General features: G+C 38.8%; 1 protein-coding gene across 1 annotated transcript in view; it reads left to right on the top strand.

Annotated features, from left to right (window-relative positions):
* The window catches only part of LOC137258539 (CBY1-interacting BAR domain-containing protein 1-like), a 19694-nt gene extending 1734 nt beyond the window's left edge, over positions 1 to 17960 (top strand). Inside the window, exons 3-11 of the mRNA XM_067796248.1 lie at positions 4402 to 4517; positions 5896 to 6020; positions 6451 to 6519; positions 6801 to 6902; positions 7256 to 7261; positions 7574 to 7678; positions 10678 to 10791; positions 11635 to 11787; positions 17774 to 17960. Coding sequence (XP_067652349.1) covers positions 4402 to 4517; positions 5896 to 6020; positions 6451 to 6519; positions 6801 to 6902; positions 7256 to 7261; positions 7574 to 7678; positions 10678 to 10791; positions 11635 to 11787; positions 17774 to 17887 — 904 coding nt within the window. The 3' untranslated portion in view covers positions 17888 to 17960. The remainder of the gene's footprint in view (positions 1 to 4401; positions 4518 to 5895; positions 6021 to 6450; positions 6520 to 6800; positions 6903 to 7255; positions 7262 to 7573; positions 7679 to 10677; positions 10792 to 11634; positions 11788 to 17773) is intronic.
* The last annotated feature ends 720 nt before the right edge of the window (positions 17961 to 18680 follow it).

Here is an 18680-nt window from a genome sequence, read left to right as displayed (position 1 = left end):
GACTTATTTAAAGCTGCAGTAGTCAACTAATCACATGGCCCCGCGACTCAAATTCTGTCCTGTGAAACATTTTCTACTGTAAAAAATTTGTGTATCATGCTTCATGGAAAAACTGATGATGAAATATTGCAGCATGGTAAAAAAATGTTAATAATGATATTAGATATTTGTTATATTTTTTTCTTTCAGTTTCTTATTTCGCAGAATTTCTGCAATAACATTGATAAATAGACCTTGGTTGGAATTATAACTTAACTATACAAATAGGATGTTTCTTTATCAGCAAATTATTGCTGTTGACATGTTGATGTAGAGAAGGGGAAATAGTGAGATTTACAGCTCCAAAAGTGCAGAAAGATTTTCATGTAGATGTGTGGAGGAAATATCCAAGTTTGATGCATGAGTGACAAAAATGAAGTCCAATGCAATTGACTATTTTGACTTATACCATATTTTCCTGAATTGTTTCAGGTGAACACTTGACTTGACTAAGGATATGTTTATTACGTGTGGGGCAGCATACATCTTTTTGTGAACATCTGGCATCATCACTATTTCATAGTGATTCATGAACACATGCTCTGTCATCATATCGCATGGTGAAAATCAGTGGATAGTGTGGTCCAGACTTCATTTGTTTACAAACAACATCACACACCTGTAATACTGCTGAAACAAATATATGCTCATGATATAATCACAATTGACCCTGCTTTTAGCTGGCATTCAAAGTTGTGGAAAGGGTTTTGTTGCACCTATTTAGATGAGATTGTGTAGGTCTAGATGCAGCTACTCTATACAGTTGGGGCAGTGGGTATACCCTGGAGATATCGAGGATGGGGTATAGTGTATGAAGCATATTTCTGGGGTTGACTGTTGTGATGTTGCTTGAATATTGCTAGAGGCAGCATGAAACCCAACTCATTCACTCAGCTGAAGATACATGTGAGTGAGTGAGTGAGTGAGTGAGTGAGTGAGTGAGTGAGTTTTATGCCACACTCAGAAATATTCCAGCTATATGGTGGCTGTCTGTAAATAATTGTGTCTGGACCAGGCAATCCAGTGACCAACAGCATGACCATCGATCTACGCAATTAAGAACCAATAACATGTGTCAACCAAGTCAACAAGCCTGACCACCCAATCCTGTTAGTTGCCTCTTAGAAAAAGCTTAGTCGCCTTTAATAGCAACATATGAGGATGTTATAGTGTGATCGAGTGTTGTTTTACATCACTCAGCAATATTCCATATAAGGCTGTCAACAATCAAGTGAGGGGAATGATTGGTGGATGATTAGCACCCAAGGTTGTCAGTTTACAAACATTGCTTCAACCTGTTCCATAGTCCAGTAACAAGTAGGTAGGGGCTAGTTCAGCCTACATGGTTAGCTGATGTCTGAAAGGTGCTGATGCATAGGAGAAAACATGCCTTTCAGGTTTTGGCAGACAATGTAAAACCAGAAGGAGAGGGATTTCCTGACCCCAATGGTTTTATATTGTCTCCGACAACCAAGGAGAAGTGTTTTTTCTAAGATATATACTGTCTATTATGGATAATTACATTGTAGATGATCATTTAATGAAATTACATAACAATAACTGAAGTGTGTGTAAAATCAATTTAATGACAGTAACTATGAGTAGATGATTTAACCCCACCACCTTCATCAGCCTGGTGGCCATGCAGTAGAGCGTCTGCCTACAGATGAGAGAATTGTGGTTCCAATCTTGTTACCTGCTTAGGAAAACATTTGTATTGTGAGTTTAATTTTAAATGATATTTTTCAAATGATTTCAAACACTCATGTATCAGTTGCCTGTTGATGTTCATATAAAGTTAGGAAAAGTAAAACCTGGGAAGTGGTCTTACTAACAAAAAGTAAAACCTGGGAATAGGTCTTTTAGTGAAAAGTAAAACCTGCCCCTCCAAAACAAAAACCTCAAATGGGGTTATTCTCTGAAAAAGAAGAGTTGACCCAATATATAGTGAGAAGCACACTTTAGGTTTATATGTATTTGTGAAAACAATGGAGATCCCACTGCCCTGTATTTTGTTGTGCAGAGTGACTTCCCTTAGACACCAGGAACGTACAATCGTGGGTTCAAACCCTGGTTTGTCTTGACTATATTGCTTGGTTTGTCTGAAGTGGGTTTCACTACAGTAAAACCTTTGCCTACCTCGCATACATGTTATCTACCATTTTCACACTCTATTCAAATGAAGATCCTTTGCATTTACACTTTTTGCATTTTTTCAATTCACTCTTTTAAAGACATCCCATGTTGTGGAAAGGCTAATCTGTATTCTAATGAAACTGTGTGATTGACTGTGATTAATATCCTTGTACATCCTGCAACCTGAGTGTCGCTTTACTAACAGAGAGGATCATGTAAGCCATTTTGTGTGTATATGTACTCATGAATATGTGTGTCTCTGACAACCATAATCAGGTGTTTGAGTCATTTACTTGTACTGCTCAAACAAGCTAAGGTCCACCCAATTCCTTTGTATATAACTCAAGTTAATATACAACATGGGTGGTTCTTAAATGTTTTTGAGTAGCATATATAACAAGTTTCAAGTAACCATGAATACATGATACACTGTTTAACATGAACTACCTGTTCATATGATGGAAATAATTGTCTATGAGGCCAGACTAATTTTATTTCTTGTTTTACAGATTTTTTTTCTGAGGAAACCTAAATCCAGGACGAAAAAAGCAAAAAATAAAATCACCTGTCAAAGTAATATTCCTTCTGAATGCTATTTAAAGTAATTTATTTATGGGAATATATGAAGTGCATGTGGGGCATAAGACAATCTAAATGAAGTTTTCTTGTAAGTTTAAGATTTTAGTTTTTGAGTTGGAAACTACTTTATAGCTCTTTCTTGTTCTTGAAAAATTATGACAGGTGGATCCATGAAACAAGAACTGAAATTGGTCTGGCTTAAGTTAGAAATATCTGTGAAATATACGAGTAAATCATGTAAATTTTCCAGTTTGTATGATGTGTATTTGTAAATCTTGCACTCTAACATTAGCTTGACTGGTGACCGTCATCAGACCATTGTTGTGTCTTGTCTTTGAGAGATTATACTAACATATACCAGCTGTCTCTGGATGAACCCAGTGCAGAGCTTGCACTTTAAGTTCTTTATTTCCCTTGAAGACCAATCAGTGGTTGGTTGATACTAAAATATGTATTAGTTTGATATAATAGTCAAGCATTATTTGTCAGTTAAAATATATTCAAAGACTTGCTTTTTGCTGCTGAAATAATTTTAATCAGACTTTTAGGAAATAAAAATCTATTTGCAGAGTTTAATTTTATGTTTGTGGAAAGTTCGGTCAGCTGCTATATTTGACGAAAACTGTCTCCAGTTTGAGCATCAGGCAGTTTTGAGTTGGTTGAGTGTTTTAACACATTAACCAATTTTTTTTAAAGTGACTTGTCATTCTTTGTATTGTTGTATTGTTGTATTATTGTTTGTTCGTTTTAGTGCTGTATTACTTGTATTGCACCTTATGTATGTAGCAAATACCTTCAACACATTTGTATGTTAGCCCTTGATATATGGCTGTATTTATGAAGCTGACTTTCGGTTTATACTGTTAGTAGTATAGTGTATTTTAGTTTGTCATTGTTGAAAGCTGAAAATGTTTTAGACAGTTATGTGTGAATGTTTTTTTTTCATCATTTACATTCAGTCAGTTAGTACAAAAAGAAATATCCAAAAAATAAGAAACAGATATTATTTTTGAAGAATAACCTAAGAAGAATATACCTTGTGAATCTAAGATATTGATGCAATGTATATAATGGTCCAACTCCTTATGTAGTGATCTAGCCCGTTGTACCAGTGACTATCCGGGGTAGAATTGGTCTTCAGAAACTCATGCTTGTCTTGGGATATTCCTGCAAGACCATTCCTACCTAATTCAGAGTTTCACCAAATTAGTTTTCGAATCATGTTAGTTTTTCTTATTAGCTGAGGCATAGTGTGATGGCCAGGTGGTGAAAGCGTTACTCATAGCACAGACGACCTGAGTTTGATTCCTCATATGGGTGCAATATGTGAAACCCATTCCTGGTGTCCTCTGAAATGATATTGCTAGAAAACTGCTAAAAGGGAGCAAAACTGATCAATCACTCACTGTTACATATATGCCGAGTCATTTGTCATTTGACTTGGATTTGCTTGTTGCATTTCAGCAAACTGATTTAAGTTTTTTTTGGACAAGGTTATTGAAATAAGACCCTAAACGTGGTTATTGTGAAAGAGAAAAATGTTTTTATTGTTATCTTTAAAATATTCAAGGTAATGAATATAATCTTGACTGCCTGTTTATAATTGATGACATGACTTCGATGACCTAAATGACCTTGTCCTTTCAGTGAGAAGCAGTCGAAGTTCTGTATGGCCCGTGTTGATAGTGTACAGAAGAACTTTGGCCTCATCTGTGACACCATAGGGTCAATAACACGCAAAAATGCTCGGCTCAGGAACAAAGGTAGGGTAACTAGGAGACGGTCATGTAAGTTGTTTATTTCCACCAGGCGGTGTTCCCGCAGTACATCATGGAGACGGGACTGTAAGTTGCTGTGGATCAGTGCACCCTGGGATAGTGATAATGATCTGTGGTCAACTATACAATATATGTCTAACTATTCACTTGTTGCGAGCAGAGTTCAATACAAACTCACAGGCATATGATTCAGAAAGCTTTTAATTACATCGTATCCGAACTCATCATATACAGTCCTATACCAGATGGCAATTGTTTTGCAGTGTGTGTTATTCTGGTTGCAAACAATAAAGGTGTGGGAGAGGAAGTGGGGTTGGTGTGGACGTGGGAGTAAGTGCCCGTGTGGGCAGGGGCGTGGGAGAGGAAGTGGGCGTTGGTGTGGACATGGGAGTAAGTGCCCATGTGGGCAGGGGCGTGGGAGAGGAAGTGGGCGTTGGCGTGGACGTGGGAGTAAGTGCCCGTGTGGGCAGGGGCGTGGGAGAGGAAGTGGGTGTTGGTGTGGACATGGGAGTAAGTGTCCATGTGGGCAGGGGTGTGGGAGAGGAAGTGGGCGTTGGCGTGGACGTGGGAGTAAGTGCCCGTGTGGGCAGGGGCGTGGGAGAGGAAGTGGGCGTTGGCGTGGACGTGGGAGTAAGTGCCCGTGTGGGCAGGGGCATGGGAGAGGAAGTGGGTGTTGGTGTGGACATGGGAGTAAGTGTCCATGTGGGCAGGGGTGTGGGAGAGGAAGTGGGCGTTGGCGTGGACGTGGGAGTAAGTGCCCATGTGGGCACGGGTGATTACAACAATACAAGTACAGCCATTATGTGCACACGACCTAAACCATGCTTTGTTTCTTTACACGTGGAGAGCCACCTAAGAAAAAGTACCATGCACAAAGGAGTTTCAACTAGAGGTGGAACGGTATACCACAGTATTTTGCCTTCAGTTTGGTATATCTTAATGCAGTAAGAAAAATGGTATTTGGGGGTTTTATACAGTCAGTTCTATCTAGTAATAAAATGACAGTTTTGTTAATTCAAAATAACAAAGATTATGGTTATATTTTCCCCATGTTATGGAACAATATAAGGTTTTGCTAATGTTGTCCATTTCCTGCATTATGATCATATTGTATGTATCGAACCGAAATGGACCAAACCATAGGCCGTGTACCACAGTACATCCCATACTGTTTCACCCCTAGTTTGAACCAGTGCAAATGTCGGGACTATTTTTCATGAGTATAATACCTATGCAGGTGAAGTAAACACTTGCAGTGCATGTAAATGTTTTTACCATGTATACATGATATCTATTAACACTGATGTAGGGTGACTTGTAATTGCTCAGCATCGAGTCATTTGATGATCCAGCTGTTTGACAGGTGACGTCCTGGCCAGTCACATCAAGAACTATGCAGATGGAGAACGACTCAACAGTTCTTCCAAGAAAGCCCTCACTCACTTTGCTGAAAACTATTCCACTATACAAGACTACAAGAACTCTGAGGTAACCTTGGTTACAAGGAATGGCTTTGAAATGGCAACATTCTGGATAAATTCACCATTTTGGGATAAATTCACCATTTTGGGACAAATTCTAAATTAGGGCAGATTGATTAAAATAACCTGAAATAATCCCCTTTTCAAAAATGATATTCTTTTGTCATGCCACAAACATCTGTTTACATATTTCTGTACAGGTTATAAGAAGTTGAAGTGATACTGAAATCACGGAAAATGATCGGGTCATCCAGTAGTGGTTTTGTCTTTTGTTGATGTGACACATGAAATGTCGTTCCCTGTGTATGATACAGTGACAGCCATTACATCAATACAGGTGCTCCTGTCAAAATGTGGAGGGAGAGACTATTGAAAGAAAATGCTTACTACAGTGTTAAAACAGCAAACAACTGTCTGACGTTGTAGCCATGTTGTAGGTCCAAAGAATGGAGGCTAAGGTGCTACAACCCATCATGCAATATGGCGCCAGATGTAAACAGATGAAGGTAGGTGACACTGTAGGTCCCACTGTCTCAGCAAAAGGACTCCATACTTTGATAGTAACTTAAGACAGTTATAGCACTAAAAGCATTTCATAGGGTCATGGATATATATGTATATATATATATACATACACATCTCACCCATTACTGGGACTCTTGCTGCAAGTCTCATGTTAGCACTAACAATTTGTCAGTGGTTGTTCATAAGACATCAAATACAGTTGTAAAATTGCTTTAAATGTATGAAAACACTTTCCAGTCAGCATGGTAATTTGTGTTGCTAGGCAACTGTCAAGCGTGAGATTTCAGCATTGAAGAAGGAGCGTCAGACGAGGCAGAAGCTGGAGAAGGTTCGACAAAAGAATCCTGGAGATCGGCACCAGATTGTATCCTTTCAGGCAAATAGTGGCAGTTGTTCATATGGATGCTGTGTAGCCAGGATCAGGAAATATGATTTCCAAATTGATAACTGCAATGAACTGTGAGTGAGTGAGTGAGTGAGTGAGTGAGTGAGTGAGTGAGTGAGTGAGTGAGTGAGTGAGTGAGTGAGTGAGTGAGTGAGTGAGTGAGTGAGTGAGTGAGTGAGTGAGTGGGTGGGTGGGTGGGTGGGTGGGTGGGTGGGTGGGAGGGATGGATATTGGATAGTAAACAATGCCAAAACTGTAAGCAACATAACTCTCACCCTTAGACTGATGAAAGATTCCTGTTCTGACACTTTGTTTTCCTTAACCCTCCGAAGACAAGGGTGAGTACAAGGGTTGGACACCAGGAACAACACACTGGGATGCAGGGCAGGTGTCTAAAGACCTGTATAATGTAGGACAGGTGTCTGGAACATCTTTAAGTACTGGGCAGTTATCTAAGCTCCTTTTGTTACAGGGTAGATGTCTGGGGCAACACCTTTGTGATGCAGTTAGGTGTCTGGAACACCATTGATATGGTCTGTTCTGATTTCTTGTGAAACATGCTAAACAGTTCTAAATCCTTCCTGTATTAGATATGAGAGAAGTGTGATCTAACCTGGTTCAATGGTTTACACATATCTGATGTTCTCCAGGCTGAGACTGAAGTACAGCGAGCAAGCCAAGATGCCTCCATCTACAGCCGGGCCCTGGAAGACGAGATGGACAGGTTTGAGAAAGAGAAGGTGACTGATTTAAAGGTATGTTCTTGAGTTATAAGTGTGATGTAATGACTATGAGAAGTAATCCCCTGAATGTTCTCTGTTTTTGAATTTTTGTAGTAAATGAAGCACTGACTGGTTGACACTGAATGATTTCTGTAGCTGGGAAAACTCAATGGAAAAGTCCCTGAATCTCTGCAGTGTCTGTTCCGTGACTGAACCCACTATGTGGGAGAAGCAGAGAGAGCTATCACAGCATAACCCAATTTAATTATATTAATTTTAAAGCTTATCCTATCTCACGGTAAGCACCTCTCTTCCTCTACGACCATGTGTGGAAACTCGCTGTAGGCAAAGTTTAATCAAACTTCTGGCCTGTAGCCACCTGACCTTTGGCCCCACTCCATGGTAGGACATATCAATCATGTCAGTAAGCATGCAGACTGATTAGATGATCCTGTCCTGGTAACTCCTGTCTTCAAGCTTCCAGTAATTTGTGATGTGGGGCAGGTCAGGTGGGCATCCATCTCATGAGATTGGATAAGCAGGGATTTATGAAATGCGAATTCCTGTGTCCAAATTTAAAGGTCACATGCAACCAAAAAATCAAACATAATTAAAACACAATTGTCACTGTGGTGTGCACTCAAGTGTAATGACGGTTTCCAATTGGCTGGTTCATTTGCTTATTCGCTGAGGGTTTGTGTGTACAGAAATATGGTCTGTTTGATGGGCATTTTAGAAGTATGGTGAGTCACAAACAAGGAGGATTCTTTATAGCTAATAACTTCTTTTTTGTACTTAATGCGTCGTTTCAGTATGGATTCATATACCATTGTCAAACAAAATCATGTGCACTAGAAGATGTTGTTATCCATAAAGAATGTATATAGAGATGTTGGAATTTGAAATACATGTTCTCTGAATTTGCGTTCGATCCAATAAAAAATCATCTCAGTAGAGACGGTGAACTACTGCGTGGCTGGAAACTGTCATTCATCCAAGTACAAAGCAGGACTTGAAACTGACAAGAGTTTGAACCAGTTTCCCTCAGGTCCAGTCATCCAAGAAAAATGGATGTAGTTTGTTTGCAACCCACAGTCATATATACATGTCATGTGTACATGTGTATGTATGTTTGCCTAATTACATAATGTGGCAGAGACAGGACTTTGGTGCATGAGTCATAAATAAATTTATTTTGTTTATGGCGTATAGCCTGATAGGTGTTAAGTTCAAATTGCATGTGGTTAATGATTGAAGCTCAGTGTACTGCATATTGTCCTTAGACAGGTAGGCAGACATATAGGTGTCAAAAACCAGACATTGAGCTTTCTCTTTGACAGAGGCTGCTTACCACAATCAACAAGTTTTTTATGTAACGAGTAGACTATTTACCTGTTTGTGTACACAACCAAGATTAGACCACAGCTCATGACCTCATACTCCGGGCATGCATACTGTTTCATGCTCCGCGAACCTATTCACGGTGCATGCGTCATGGGCGCAGCGCAGCACAGCTGCTGAAACCACTTTTCCCCCAAAAATTCAGTGAATCATTTGAACTCCTATTTTGCGGTCTTTTTTTCATTGCGTTTTTTTCAACTTTATAGGTTGAATTGGCATTTTTGATGATTTGTTTGAGTATGTGCATACCAAAAGGTAACAGAATCTGCAAAGTTGTATTTTACGTTGCATGTGACCTTTAACTCAAGTGACATTTACTTATCACTGAGTTTCCTACTGGCTGTGTTATGGTATTCTTTGCAACCCATTCAACTCTGTAGGGTGAAAAATTCCAGACAAGACGTCTCAAGTCCCCAGACACTGGTAAACCGAAAAGGCAGTAGTTGCATCAAAATGGTATAATTTTCAGATTGTAACATATATGTGATTCTTTTATCAAATCTATCACTTTTCACAATGTCTGAAAACACTTATCAAATTTCAAATGACCATATATTAAGGACAGGATAAGAATCATAAACTGTTTTTTGCAATGTTATTGAAAAAACCCAATTCTTTGATACATGAGCACATTAACAATGTTTCGAGGAAATAATTCAACAAATCAATGACTTGAAGACTAAAATCAACAACAGTACTTAAAAAAGTTGCTGAATGAACATTTTAACATGCTATTTCCATCTTTACTGTGTGATTGTGCAATATAATTCAAGTGACAACTTAGCATTCGTATCTTTGAACTTTGCGCTTGGACGTGATGTTTAGTGCAAAAAATAAATGCATAAAACATTCTTGTGACAGGTCATAACCTACCACACCTGCCAAGTTACATAATATACGTGTAGGTGGTGATTTTTGTGTAACATGTTCAGAATAGCATGATTTTATCCCAAAGTTTCACCTGAATCAACAGGTTTTTGTTTACGAGGACAGTATCCATTGCTGTAATCTGATTGGCTGACTTTGGTCATGTGTTTGATTTTCACCAATCACGATCCTTATATCTGACTTGGACAAAAACAAAGCATCATTAGAAACCAAATTTTATCCAACAAAATCGCTTCTATAAAAGTAGGAAAATACTCTTGGCAAGGGTACGGTGATATTGTTGATGTTAACTTTCAAATGATTACCGCCATTAACGGTCACCACATGTTATTCATATGTAGCTTCAAAAACGAAGGCATTTCATACTGTTGCATCACGCTACTGAGCAGAATGCTGCTGATATCAGGAATTAGATAACCATACATATTATTTGATAAACCTTTTAACAAAATTTTGATTAAGTTAAAAAAAATCAACAGAAAAGGTAAGGGGATATTATGGCATGTTACAATCTGATCTGCCTTGTTGCTGAACACTGGTCACAAATTACATAACCAAGGGTCCATTACAAGCAACCTATCGCTTGCAAGCATTGTACTGTGATTCGCCTGACAACAGAGTGTAAATGCACCAGTTGCTGGATGAGGTCGCTTTGTTCTCAAACCTAAATGGCGGCCTATCTCTAAATCAATTAAAAGATTGTTTGTGCATAAATGCTTTCTAATAATTTATTTTATTTCTAGAAAGTATTGACGGAATTCCTGAATATTGAGATGACATTTCATGCCCGGGCCTTGGAGAATCTCGCAAAGTGTTTCGAAAATGTTGCCATGATAGATGAGTTTTCTGATGTTGAGGTAAGGATACGTAGCTGCAGACACATGAAAAATTTGCGACAGTTATTCTGCTTTTGTGTTAGAAAATGTTCTAGGACAATTTCGGTGGAAGTTCACAGTGGGGAAATGACAATGGCTGTAAGTAATTAAGTCTGGACTAGACAATCCAGTGATCAAGAGGATGAGCAATGATTTATTCAAATAGTAAAAATTGTATGTGCCAAGCAAATCAGCTGGCCTGACCTCCTAATCCTGTGAGTTCGCCTCCTATGACAGTCATGGCTTACTATAGCCTGGGATTTTCAGGGCATCAAGACAGATGAGACTGCAAGTCATTGTTCCTGGATGTGTCACTTGTCATTAAGGGACTCGTCAGGCTGAAACTGGCACTTGGCATGATTACAGTATCTTTTTTTCAAATTATCCTATAAGGGTTATGTAACCCTTACACTGTTCAATCCACTGGTGCCTTATGTGTTTGTATGGAGTAGGCTAACATTATAACAAGGAACATAATGTTCCAGATTATATCCTCTGAGACTCCTTCTTCAGGTGGATGAAAGAAAGGAAGTAGACAGCTATATATGCACAGACTAGCTGTTCTCGAAATGTTCATACCCCTATAAACTTCTTAAGCTCTTTCTTAACACATTGGCTACGATCATAAGTAAGAATTCTTAGAACTACAAATGTTTCAAGAATAGGGCCCAGGTGGAAACAAATGTAAACACACAGCATTTCATTCATGGCGAGATACAGGTTAATACTCATCCTTGGGGTAGCTTGTTTTCTCATCATCAAAACTTCAGATGTGACATAGAGAAGAGGATAGCAATGTATAACCTAGTTCTGTTGATTTCGCAGGAGTTCCGAACAGCACTGCTGGATACAACTGGCTCCAGTCGACAGTTGGGAACGATGAGCTCTTTGGGTGTTTCAGACACACTGGGAAGTGGCACATTGCCGTCAATGGGGTCAACATACTCAGACAGGCAACAGTCTGTACGGATCGCAAGTGTAAGTGGATAAATCATGTCAGATGTGAGTCAAGATCTGAAAACAGAAGGGGGGATAATACTAAATACACTTGTTGAAAAAAGGGGAAAATGGCTCGTACATGTGTGCAAAGTCCACCGTGTTCTGGGTATGTAAGCAGATATTGAGGATGTTGAGGTATTTGCAGTTTTTGCAGCAATGGTAAGATATCATTGGTTGGTTGGTTGTTGTTTAATGCTGCACTCTGCAATATTTCTACTATATGGCGGCAGTCTGTGAATAATCATGTCAACATGAGACAATCTTGTCATCAACAGCATGAGGACTGATTAGCACAACTTGGATACAATGTGATTTGTCAACCAAGTCAGTGAGCTGACCACCTGATCCCGTCTCCTCTCACTATTGCTGCAGACCTCATCTATTTATGATGAGCCTTTTTGTTCAAAATAATATACTTACGAATCAATTAACAGATTCAGATTGAATCTTTACCTCTAGTTCCATGATCAGATGATCTTAGAGTACTAGGGATTTCCATTCAGCATCGCCATCTGTTTGGCTTTCATCACTGGATATTTGCATGATATGTACACTAGCAGACACAGAGTTATCTTTGACGAAGGTTTTACAGGCACAGTGCTCTCAGTTATAGGTGCCATGGTATATTATAAGTTATCACATCATGTCGAGGGAAATACAACCTTATGAGGGACTGATAAAACCCCGTATTTCCTTGAGATGATGTGATAACGCATTTATCTTGCTGAATGTTTTCACTAGATCAAAACAAAACAACATGCAACACAACACGTTTCATTGCTGCCATGTTGACACCAGCTGATTGTTTGACCTCAATGCACCGCACGTTACTAAAGGCATGTTGATGAACACTTTTCTCACTTCACATCATCGCCGAGGCATAGCGGGGTGATATGACTTTCATAGCGGGAGTACACGACTTTTATACTCCCCCTTGCGGATCGTGATGGATGTACATGGTATTTTATCAGAGTCACGTGGACCAATCAAAACTGGACATTCTAACATGAGGCTAGACAATGCTCATTATTGTAGATGTTGATCGTTATGCATGAGATGATTGAAATGGGTAAACAATTTTAATGGCTAGTAAATTGTAACGATACGTTGATCATAATTATTTTAGTTGAACATTATAATGTAAGTTACTTGTCATACTAAGTTCACTATGATCACTGTATTAGGAAGTCCATCATTGCGGTAAGTTGAAAATGTATCCTGTCTCCAACAAAACCCAGTGGTTTCTATTATGGGAAACTGATCTGTCTGAGAAGAGAAGTTAAGTCTTGTCATTAAAAGAATTATTTCCATGACTTTTGACATGTACTTTCATCTTATGATAATACCGGATCATCTTCCATGGATCACAGGGATTTTTTTCATCTTCAATAATCTCCAGGATATATGGTCTGATATATCTCTGGATACATGCCAGTTCCCTGGATGCAATTCTATGGCTTGGAGCAGTAATTTTATTACCTCCTGGGTCTACATTCTCACAGTAGCCAAACAGTTAAGCTGCTGTTACAACCGAGCTTGCCAGTGTCAGCAAAGGTAAAAGATAGTCACAGCCCTGAAGATTTGTTCACAGTGCAATCATGCAGACGTACTGATAGGGTTGAAAATTGAAAAAAAAATATATGCAAGAACTCTTCTACCTCTTCAGAGCACCTCTGCATCAATTTTGTTGCTAAGTTTAATTCTTAGATAACTTGAGAAACAAAAGTGAGTTGTACCCTCAACTTCCCAGTGTAGAGAAAGATTGGATAAAAGCCAGCCAAGGGAGGTAATAAAATCATTGGACCGAACTGTAGATGCATCAACGGTATAGTGGAGATTTATCGCGACGTGTACCTTGGACATTATTGAGGATGAGAATGATTATGTTTCACAAAATCTGTCTACTGTTTATGTGAGTGTTTTAAAAAATATACAGTATGGTTCAAAATTATTGAGAATAGCTAAAGCATTTCATATTATTAAACGAGAACAAATCAGATAAAATTGAATGTATTGTGAAAGTGAACTGACCTTTTCATGCTGTGTAGGTAACAATTTAATATTTTATCAAGTCTCCTTGAGCTTCACGGCACAGTCTAAGACGGGTAGGCATACTTCCTATCAGAGAGGTTAGTGTTTCGTGAGTTATGCTGTCCCAGTATCGGACCACTTCTCTCTTCATGTCTTCAATTTTTGTCAACCCCTTTTGATTCACACATTCCTTCATCATCCCCCAAATGTTCTCAATGGGATTTAAGTCAGGACTATATGCAGGAAATGGTAATGCAGTCACATTTTTCTCCTTAAACCACTGCTTGGCATGTTTTGTGGTGTGTTTAGGAACATTATCTTGCTGCAAAATCCAGTCATTTCCATAAAACACATGTGCACTTGGAAGGAGAAAATTATCTAATATGTTAGTGTAGCGTTGACTTGTCAGATTTCCCTCAAACACACACAGCGGGGTCGTTCCTAGTAAGGATATCCCTCCCCATACATGAAACTTTGGGCTGTATTTAGGTCGTCGATACAACGGTGCTGACGCAGACTTTGTCCATATTTTCACATTATTGGGATATACCCATATTGAGCTTTCATCAGTAAAAATCACATTTTCCCAGTCAAAGTTTTTATGTGCCAAACACCACTCAACACGCCTGTCTTTATGTTCTTGTTTCATGAGAGGAGAAGGAATTCCAGTCTTTTTCTCCCATCCAAGATCAATCAAATTTCTTCTAACTGTAGATTTTGATACAACTGTTGATCCCCTTTCTATCATTTCATACCTGATGTTGGAGATGCTTGCCCTTTGCTTTTTAGACGCTAAAATTCCCAGCCGGACGCGATCTGAGAAGTCCAATTTTCTGGGTCTCCCTGCTCCTTTCTGGTGCCCAAAATCCTTTCCCTCTTTAAAATTCTTCCAAATCCTATACGCAGTAGAAAGAGGAGTTCCTGTTCTCTCTGCCAATGTATTTACATCATCAATTCCTTGATTACACAACTCAAAAATCAACCTTCTTTTATCTTCAGCAGACATTGTTGACAGTGCTGAGGAAAATGACGTCTGCTACAAATTCAGGGGAGGTAACTCTAATTGTACTATACTCAGTAGGCCAAGATGAGTTACCTCCCTTATACCATTACTTAGTTTTAAGTATCAGTGAATCAGTTGAGGTGTTAGGATAGCTCAAAGTAAGAAGAAAAATTCTCAATAATTATGAACCAGACTATATATATCCATAAACTGAAGAATAAGTAAAGCTTATCAACACAATACTGTCCTGCCATGTCAGGAGGCTGATAGAGTTGATGATGTGGAGTCCTTCTTCATCTAGCCACGGAGTGAGTACTGACAGTAGGCTGAATGCTAGGCTAGATGAGAGGTGGTGTGTTGCTAAGCAAAGACATACATAGTCTGTTGAAAACTCTCAGACCAATTGCAATTGGTAATTAACACTGGAAAGTTAAGTAATTTTATTTGATATTAGTTGCTTGTCATTTTTTGAATTCATGAAATATTATAATAAAGGCAAAATATGATCATTTATTACCAGTTGTATTTTAGTTTCCGAAAATGTATTGTGGATGCAGGTGATTAAATCAGTGCACCCCCAAAATATAAGTGCTAGCTCTGCAATGAAGTAGTTGAATCATACTTAATATATAGTATTCCCAGAAATTATTGAGAATCATGTTGCATCATGTATCTCATTACGTTTATTAACTTCTGGCGTTTTACTTACATAAACATGTTAAAACATCATCCTTTTACAGTCTCAGTCTTGTTTTAGTACTTTGTTAGACCTCCTCGCTCAGCAATGCATGCCTGAATACACCTAGGCACACTACCCATCAAAGTTTGTAGGTAATCGTGTGACAGGGTATCCCAATATTGGACCACCTCGGCCTTCATATCTTCAATATTTCTCAGTCCCTTTTGGTTTATTCTGTCCTTCATGACTCCCCACACATTCTCAGTTGGGTTTAGGTCTGGGCTGTAACTGGGCCGATCTAAAACTTGAACATTTTCGCCCGACAACCACTGTTTTGTGTAGCGCCCAGTGTGTTTTGGGTCATTATCATGCTGGAAAATCCAATCATCTTCATACAATGTTTGTGCTGTCGGAAGAAGGTGACCATTTAGAATGTCAACGTATCTTTCTTTTGTCAAGTTTCCTGTAAAAACACACAATGGCGTCACTCCGCGAGCCGATATGTCACCCCACATGTGAAACTTCGGGCTATGTTTTGGTCGCTGGTAGATAGGTTTGACAGTATCTTTGGTCCAAATTTTCACACAATTAGGGAAAAGTCAAACAGAACTTTCATCCGAAAAGAAAACATTATCCCAATCTTGATTTTCATGAGCCCGACACCAGTTTAAGCGTTTTTCCTTTTGTGCATCTTTCATCAACGGCGAGGGAATTCCGCGTTTTTTCACCCAATTAAGTCTCTGTAATTCCTGCCTAACTGTTTCATTGCATACCTGAGGACTTCCTCTGCTAATCATTTCATTTCTGATGTTCTCAACACTTTTCAATTTGCCCCTACTCACAATCTGCCCAAGTCTTCGACGATCCACAACACTGAATTTCCTAGGCCGACCTGCCCCTGCTTTGTGCTCTATCCCGGTTCCTGTTTGGATATTCTTCAAAGTTCTGTATACTGTAGACAGAGGAATACCATGTCTACAAGCTAACACTTTAGCATCAGCCTCACCCCTTTCAAAATCATCTAGAATGAGCTTTCTTTTCTCTCTTGCTGTAAATTCTGCCATGTCAACACAGGAAGCCGTCTGCTCAGACAAGGGAGATAACTCTTGACGTAATGAGCTGCCTTCTAAGCCTGCAAGAGTTGTCTCCCTTATTTAGTATGCTTAGTGCATAGTGAAAGCCCTTTTTCCAATCTTAGCATCATTAGAAAAAAAACAAAGATTTTCTCAATAATTTCTGGGAACACTGTATGTTATAATGTTCACAGGCAGGGGATCTGTTACTATACTCAAACAGCTTTTGCTTTGATGTGGCTAGCTAGTTGTTAGGAAAATATTATTTTATTACCTCACTGTAACACATACTACTACTTGAAAAATGAATACATATATGCTTAAATGTGTGGCTATATACAACATATTATGCTGGACTAGATGAACATATGAAAACACATACCTACTTCATCGGGTGCTTAATGATAAAGACAGGTGTCCTAAATATGACAATGTATGAATAAATCACATGAGAAGACGATAGTGACAAATTTCACACTGATATTAACTTGGCCATGGTTGATATTGCTGGTGAAACATTTTGTCCAGGTTGATATTAACTTGTAAAACATGGCTGGTTGATATTGACTTGTAAAACATGGCCTGGTTGTAAAACATGGCCTGGTTGTAAAACATGGCCTGGTTGTAAAACATGGCTGGTTGATATTGACTTGTAAAACATGGCCTGGTTGATACTAAATTGTAAAACATAGCCTGGTTGTTATTAACTTGTAAAACAGAGCCTGGTTATTAACTGGTAAAACATGGCCTGGTTGATACTGACTTGTAAAACAAAATAATAAAATAAAGGATGTGAAACAGCATCATAAATGGCTCTAGTTAGATTATATGTGTGATGCCAATTCATTGTCTGTTTGCTCCAGTACTTTTCGGGAATGGAGCAATGTGTACCTGTTTGAAATTTTGAACTTGATCTTGTCATGTTGATTTTTAATTTTGACAACAGAAATATTACAATGGAATTTGAGCAAGATAATATTCTTGTAACCACGTAGCCATTTGATAACATGACTGTCAATCTTACTATTTGTGTAACTTGAATTTACTGCAATTTTAAGCTCTGAATATGTTTGAGCTGGAACAGATTTCTGAAACAGTTGTTTAGATTTCTGTGACACACATTGATTGCATGGATTTGGAGTTATTAATCTGAACTATTTAACATTATATCTGTTGTAGTCAATGTATGGTGATGAGGAAGAGGATGATGATGAGGATGAGGATGAAGATGACGATGATGAAGATGATGACCCACCTACCACATCACGAGCGCCTCGAGTCCACTACGCATAGAATCATGAATCCTCCACACAGACTCACTTGCAGTTGTTCTGACATACAACATTACCCTTCACACACCACCATACACTGCAACTTTTCAAGATGGATGAACAGGGTCACAAGTTTTGTCTCTGTGTATTGTGTCATTGCTCCAGATACATTGTTGTTCCTTTGAACATTACTTAGTAACAGGTGGGGTAGCCTTGCGATTAAGAGCTTGCTGAAGATCTGGGTTAGATTCCCCACATGGCTCTAATGTCTGAGGCCCATTTCTGGTGTCCTCTTGCTGTGATATTGCTGGATTATTGCTGAAAATGGCGTAAAACAAACTCACTCACTTACTTACACTATGTCAGTCACACTGGGTGTTGATAGTTTTAGGAGGTATACAACACTACTTTTTATGCAGATAACCAGATATGTCCTTCTATTCAAATACTTGCTCGGAATATAAAAATCAATAAAAGTATGACAAAAGTGCAGCTCAGGTAGTTTTAAAATTGCAACTGTTGATATGTCGATCTATACACGACGTCTTCTTTCTGTGACAGTAAGTGTAAATGAAGATCTGTGAACACAAGGGCTGAATATAATACATTGGGTAATTATTGGGAAACAAGGATAAATTGACCACTGTGCCACCCCCTTAACAGGTGCCTACCATGTGAGCAAAGGGGCCCCTGGTTGCCTACTATCAGATGTTATCATGTGAGTGTCTTGTGAGCAAAGCATGTGCAGGTTCACACAAAATCAGTCTCATCATCATGCACTGCATGTGCACTAGCCTGCATCTGGTCTCCCTTTC

This window comes from Haliotis asinina, chromosome 12, assembly GCF_037392515.1.
Source record: "Haliotis asinina isolate JCU_RB_2024 chromosome 12, JCU_Hal_asi_v2, whole genome shotgun sequence".
NCBI classification, from domain to species: domain Eukaryota; kingdom Metazoa; phylum Mollusca; class Gastropoda; order Lepetellida; family Haliotidae; genus Haliotis; species Haliotis asinina.
This window is presented reverse-complemented; position numbering and strand designations above follow the sequence as displayed.